The sequence below is a fragment of the Papilio xuthus genome, unplaced genomic scaffold (assembly GCF_000836235.2).
Source record: "Papilio xuthus unplaced genomic scaffold, Pxut_1.1 DF826961.1, whole genome shotgun sequence".
Classification (NCBI taxonomy): domain Eukaryota; kingdom Metazoa; phylum Arthropoda; class Insecta; order Lepidoptera; family Papilionidae; genus Papilio; species Papilio xuthus.
Window position 1 is genome coordinate 6099005 of NW_013531688.1, and position 7454 is coordinate 6106458.

The window sequence follows — 7454 nt, forward strand, 5'->3', positions numbered from 1 at the left end:
TTTTTGTTTGGAATTTTATTGATATATTTTTAGCCATTTTTCAATTATTGTAGTATGTTTTTTGATAGACATTTCCAGTAAAATATGTATGCGTTTCGTAGATCGATGTTGCAACTGACAGCGATAGTATGTTATCTCTGATAGCTTTTTGATAGAATCTTTATTGAAAATCATTTTGTTAAAAGAACAATAGAAACTTTGATTGGACAGACAATGAAAGTGTTAAATCTTAAAAAGAATTGTTTGAAAGAAATGTTTTATATTTGGTTTCTTTAAGTTTTATTTTACAAAAAAATACTGCGAAATAATCCGTTAAACATATGACAGAAATGTTTTTATAAACTTATATTTTTAGTGAGTCTATACATGGTGTATAAAAAGATGTTAGAAGAGAAGAAGATCAATATTGTTGTTTACGATTACGACACTGGAGACCCACCTTTATATGCTTTGTATGTAACCGTAAATTTGTTAATGAAATAATAAAACAAACAATTACCGTAATGACATCGAAATGAAAACATCGTTAGAGTTAATTGCATTTAATTTATTATCATTAACGTCGATGTAACAAACTCGTTATTGGAAATATGAAATCATACTGTATTATAGTTTCTGTCGATACAGCTAAACAAACATATTGTTGTCCCTCTCACTCACTGTGAGAAAACAGAGATAGCAGTATGTTTATACAGACGTCTCGAAAGTTGAAATTTACGGTAACTTAACACGTTTAAGGTAACTCAAAGAGCCGTACATTGAAAATGGTTTTTAGTTAAACATTCTTGTTTAAAATTCGGATAACTCTTTATTACTAACTCTACGATTATAGTGAAAATTTATTTAATAGTGAAATATTTGCTATATAATATTTTGAATGCATTGTTTATACTTCTTGCACAACATTTATTTTCTTTGATTCAATACAGCAAAATAAGAATATGACATTCGTAAAATCTGAAAAAAAAATGTTTAGATTTTTAAAAAATATCTTCAAGTAACCTTAAATAAAAATATGTCTAATCAATCTGTCTAGTATGAATGAATGAGTTGGCACGTCAGGTAGATGCTTACGATTGTAGTTGACGTGCCAAATGAAACATCAGACTTTACATTTGAATACTTACAGAAACAAAAGTCTGTCTCGATAGTGTTACATAATGTCCCGCTTTCAACACTATTGGTCTGCTCATACGCATCATCACGAAGTACAGAGCTCGCTTAAACTTCACATCCTGTTCATACCATGCACATTTATACAAAACTGTATGGAGATCTTCACTCTGTATAAAGAAATGTAACACGTTATATGCCAATATCGCTGTCACGTTTGTACAAAAAATAGCATCGAATGTGTTAAATTACAGTTGCAGTAAGTTCGTGTCCACACCAACAGCTGACGAATAGTTGACTTATCATGACTAACAAGTACGTCACTATAGAAGCGAACTGTAAACTGCGCCAATCCACCTGGAATAAGAACAGGAAAAGAAGAAGAGAAGAGAAGAGACAATAGAAATAAGAGATATTTAATTTCAGCATTTAAGATTTTTTTTATAATAAACTAGCTGTCGCCCGCGACTTCGTCCGCATGGGATGAAAAAAAGGTTTCTAAAGCGTTTTCCCTGCAATTATTCGAATTCTCCTTCCTCCCTGAAATTCAAAATGACCTCCACGAACATTTCAAGATCAAGATAAGAAAAATCCGAGACTAACAAACTAGAGTTTGACCACAACCGCACATGATGGTAAGTAGTGATCAGGTCAAAGGATAGTAGGGCCTAGCTTAGTAAATACCTATTCACGCTTCTTTGTAAGACATCTGCGTTATAGGAAGGAGACACCGACGTCGGCGACATATTACAATGCTTTGAGATGTATATAGCTGTCTCTTTCTAAATCCTTATTTACACATATTTTTCTTCTCTTTCAAGTAACAAAATATAGTACCTAAAATAACGCGTTCAAGTAGTTTTATTATCAATCCTCATTTTATTAAAGATTTTGTTAGTTATGTTTCACCAAATTAGTTCCAAAATATCGTCGTATATTGGAACATGGAGTAATTTAAAAAAAAAACTCAAATATTGCAAACTGCCGCGATCCCAATCGATGACCTATTGCGTAACAGTATAGGTTACGAGGTCACTCGATCTTTTATTTGTTACAATAGACTTTTGTATTTCGAAAACAAAGATCGTAAATACGTGGATATTTTTAAAAATTCTCTTACCACTGATATACGTAGAGCGGACATACAAATAAGACCAACGCTGCCAATCAATTGAAAGAAGAGAAATGTATGGAATGCGTCTTCAACTAATTTGGTAAATCTAAAATTACAAAAGTATTTATATTACTAGCTGTCGCCCACGACTCCGTGCGCGGCCTTTGTGTTCAACCAGACTATGCTCTACCTCTATGCCAAATTTCATCAAGATCCATACAGTCGTTTTGGAGCTATCTTCAAACAAACATCCATTCATCCATCTAAATGTTCGCATTTATAATATTAGTAAGCAGTAATAATAATTGCTTGTAGTATTTTATTCACTGAAGCGTTATAACAGTGATTAAATCTGAATTGTAAAATTTTTTTTAACCGACTTCAAAAAGGAGGTTTTCAATTCGTCTGTATTTTTTTTTATTTATTACTCAATTTTAAACAAGTTCATATAAATTAAAGTGGGCCTAGTAAGAATATATATCACTATATATCACTATCGTCATCGTCAGTTGTGTTAAAATTAGTATGAGATTTTTGTTTTACCTTGACGCCGATAGGGGGCGCTGTATAAGTTTTAATACTTTGTCGATGACAATACGATAGCTTGATACAGATTATGCCAAGCACACTGAACGCGAAGAGTATTTGCAAAGTATATAAATAGAAGTGTGTACTTATATTAATTTAATTAACGTTAAAGTTGCTAACTTAAACGATACTTACGACACCACACCTTGATGTTGTTTTATACATTCTATTAGTTTAAGATAATTTTCCTTTGAGTATTTATTACGTTCACTTTGTTCAACATTTTTAAATGATTTTATCTGTAAAAATATTATTACATTTCACATAATATGAGTTTTTAAGATATTTATAAAACAGCGGTGACGTCATAGAAATAAGTTCTCATGGTTTGGTGGAAGAATATTAGCCAAATAAAAAAAATAAAGTAGCTTTGATAAAAAGCATTAGGATTACATTCATCATCAGCTCACTATACGTCCCCACCGAGGGGCTCGGAGCCTACCCTAAGTTAAGGGTGATTAGGCCATAGTCAACCACGACCACTACCACTAAGATATGTGCAGGTTGCATCACGATGTTTTCCTTCACCGCAAGAACATCGGATAAATGTACATATGTAAATCGGAAATCGAAAAACACATTGGTACATGGCGGGATTTGAACCCCAGGAGCTGCAGATTGCAAGTCGAGTGCTTGACCCCTGAGCCACCGACGCTCCAAGGATTAGGATTACATACTATTTTTTAAATGTTTGAGCCGTTTGAATACAATAGTACGTGTCAAGTACTTACTTTCAAAATTTTGTCTTTGATTATATCAATTTGTGCGCAACCAAAAATAACCATAGACAATGCAACGCTGTCAACGCCGAAGTACATATAGGCACTCATACATATTGTTACCAGTTGGAAAGCATAGCCCAGCTCGTATTGCAGATAATATTCCGGTTTTACAGGCATCCTAAAATAGTTTTAATTATAAATAAAGTATCACTTTGGGTGATAACAAAGCCGTGGTCATTTTATTATAGAGAAATAAGGTGACGACGGGTTTGTTTTAAATTACAATTGATTCTATATTTTTTTTATTTCATAAGGTTAGAGTTTAAAGGTGGCTTGCCACATGACACGCGACTTTTAATTTTGTTTAACAATCATAGCCGCGTCATTGGAGATAGGCACAAAATTCCGAAGAGGGCCGTTAACAGTCACCAATGACTAGCTATTAACTAGAGTTAGGCGTTTACAATCTATTATATTTAGTAGATAATATTGCTTCATAATTTGTAAATGACGTGATAAATAGTAATCCAAAATATAAGATACATTACCACATGTCAAAGGGAAATTTGCGGCTTCCTGCGTCATCAAACAAGGGTTTGAGCGCCCACAGGCCGCACGTCGTCTGAGAACTTATCATAAAAGCCAATAGCAACCTTTTGATACGAACAGCGTGCCATTTTAAGATCCTATAAAAATATTGAAACTAAACTCAATAAAGCCTTTGTTATGTTATTTATGTACATACTAGCTGTCGCCCGCGACTATATCCAAGTGGAAAAAAATAAAAACTTAAATACTAAAGCTAATGTGTTCTTCCAGACTATTCTGCGTCAAGCCGTTCTGGAGATACCTTCTAACAAACATCCAAAATAACGTATTAATAATGTAAGTAAGATTATTTGGTCAACATATTTAAGAGTTTTCTTATTGCTACAATGAAAGTTTTTAAATGGTCTCCAAATATTTTTTTTTTTACTAAAAATAAATCTACACTAAATACCGCTTATCCAAACATTAAACCACTGTGCGAGACAGATATAGTCATGGCAATGCAGATATACCTAACCGATACATAACTTATAACATGAAGTTTCAATTACAGTATACATTGGACTTTACTAATTGTAACAGCAAAAAAGTGCTTATTTATTTGCGAGATCATGCTTCTAGATTACAGAAGATGTTAATGATAATTATGTTAATGATAAAAATGTTAATGATGTTAATGATTACAGAAGATGTTAATGATAATTATGTTAATGATAAAAATTTTAATGATGTTAATGATTACAGAAGATGTTAATGATAAAGACGTTAATTTTCACTTTACCTGTCATGTTCATCACAAAATGATATAAAAATATCACCATTCATTCGTTCCAATAATTCTCTAACCATGGATATATTAACTTGAAATACAGTCACTTTTAAACATAAACAAGCTTGTGTGAAAAGTAAATACGACGCTTGTGATACAGCTTCAAGATCGCCCCATACTTGAATAATGTATATTATTTGAAATATTAAAAATAAATACTGTAACATCATCATAAAGGTTCTATAAATTCTATGGAGTGTTGACTCATTTTGATATGGTACCCACACCCCTAAATATTTCATCACGAACTTCGCTCTGTTCAAATACATATCTTCTGATTTCATTCTTCAATACAATAACTTCGGCGTCTTTATACTAATAGGGTTGCCATTCGACTACTTTTATCTTGTTATATGTATGTATAAACAATCTTTGTCTATTAAAATGATTGTATAATAAGGTAATTTTGTAAAATACCTAACTGAGTTGTTACATCGTTTCAGTACAATTACGTTGGAGTGTGTTATTACAATCATTTAATGATGTTTGTTTTATAAACGTTCATGGATGTCATAAAGTAAATTACAAAGCTTTAATAAAAAAATCTTATTAAAACTTTGATATTAATGGGGAAGAAAAATCATTAATCAAGTCCTAACTCGTCGAAATAAAAAAAAGATTATTCAAATTTTCAATATACATATGTAAGTGTGTTGATAAGTAACCGATAAATAAGTTGCGATCTTGGTCAAGCATTAATTTATTCGGTATAAAATCCTCCTAAATACAGTTTCGTGGAATGCAATGAGTGCGTCGTGCAGTTATAAATATGCAGCATTACATGCGGCGTGTGGAAGGTTAATTAATGAATGTAACATGCGCTTGCGGGGGCAATTCGCGCTGCAACCGCATTGCAACCGCATCTATACGTCCACGGTTCACCGTTCGTCGTTACAGGATAATTTGCACAAATTTAAATTGCGATGAGTAACAAGCACTTAATATATATATTTTTTTTATATCATAAGGTGGCAAACGAGCGAGCAGCCACCTGAAATCGCTGAAATAGCGAAGTGACCATTGCCCATAGACAAACGCAATTGCATATGCGTTGCCTACCTTTAATTGTCGGAGAGGATGCACAGAGAGAAAATATCTTCCCTTTCCATGCATCCTCACATTGGGAAAGTACACTTCCACTTCCCACATCCTTTCCTTATAAGAAAAAGGGTGGGAAGGGAAAGCGGACTCAATTAGGCCTCCGGGACGCACACTCTTCAGATGAAACGTGGAATTGCTACCACTTAACGCCTGTCTACAGTGTGGTCGTGGTATTTCACCGGGCGAAGCGGGCCAATTTGTGCGAAGATGTTAAAGCGGACTCTACCACTGCAAAAAAAATTAAAATTTCGGCGTAACAAAAACTACGGAAAGATTTTATTTGTATACTCGGGTCGCTATATTTAAGCAGCTTTCTGTTGTGAACTATACTCTTATTATCAAACGATCAATGTCCGTTTCTAAACATGTATTACGGATTCGATAGTGGTTTGGACAATCCACAGTCGGTGTTGCCGACAGATACGGAACCTCTTTACATGTTTTTTAATCATAATTTTTATATTTTTGTATTTGGAACTTTATATATTTTTCCTTCCTTTTTGCCTATGTATTTTAGATCGGTTGTAAATATATCCTCTAACAGTATGTGCTTATCTCTTTATTTTCACAATTCTATTTTATAATTTCATTTTGTCTTTTAATTTTATTATATAAATTCCAAATTTCATCTTAATCCAACCGCTCTCCATCCTCATATTTTCCGTCGTCTTTAATCGGCGCGAATCTTTGGTCCGTAAGCTTTTTTCATACTTATCAATTTATAATAATCAAATCATATGAAAACCAGCAGTTAAAATGCTTTCTTAATATTCATAATATTAGAACTAATATTAGAAATCTGAACGTTTAGATGGATGGATGTTTGTATGGAGGTATCACCGCAACGGCACAATAGATCTGGCTGAAATTTGGCATAGATGTAGAACATAGCTTGGAGGAATACATAGGCTTATTAGTTTTTTTTTAATTCCGCGCGGACGGAGTCGCAGACGACAGCCAGTTGTAATATAAATCATAATAATATTAACTTACGAATCAGCATAAAGATTATTTTCTTTGTTTTTTTTTTTAATGTAATGTTATACGTCTCAAGGACGCTAGATTATTATTATACTACGAAAATTTGAGCATTGATAAACAAATGTTAATTTAATTTAATAAACTTTGTTTGTAAAGTTAATTAAAGTTTAATGTAAATAAAAGTGTAAAGTAATTACAAAATCAAATCCAATTAGTATACATTAATGAACAAAGATTAATTTAAACAGAATTTTAAAATTCTTGGAAGTTAAAGTTGGTTAGTTTTTTTTTTTAAATATTATAACGTGTCAATAAGCAAGCGGCCACTTTACTGGACATTTAATTATTCTTATAATATATATGATTATAACTACTATTGACCAACAGTTTGATAATCAGATTTATTTCTCTTCTGTTTATCTATCTTAAGCCACTGGCCAGCGTGGTTGACTATGGC

General features: G+C 32.5%; 1 protein-coding gene across 1 annotated transcript; it reads right to left on the bottom strand.

The window, feature by feature from the left end:
• Nucleotides 1-906: 906 nt before the first annotated feature.
• On the bottom strand, nt 907-5199 carry Or-16 (olfactory receptor 16). Its single transcript, XM_013315050.1, has 9 exons — nt 5137-5199; nt 4868-5073; nt 4086-4223; nt 3547-3715; nt 2951-3054; nt 2234-2333; nt 1366-1470; nt 1128-1283; nt 907-957 (listed from the first exon to the last, which is right to left on the bottom strand). Exons 1-9 carry the CDS (start codon nt 5197-5199, stop codon nt 907-909), a joined length of 1092 nt encoding a protein of 363 aa, XP_013170504.1.
• Between the last annotated feature and the right edge of the window lie 2255 nt (nt 5200-7454).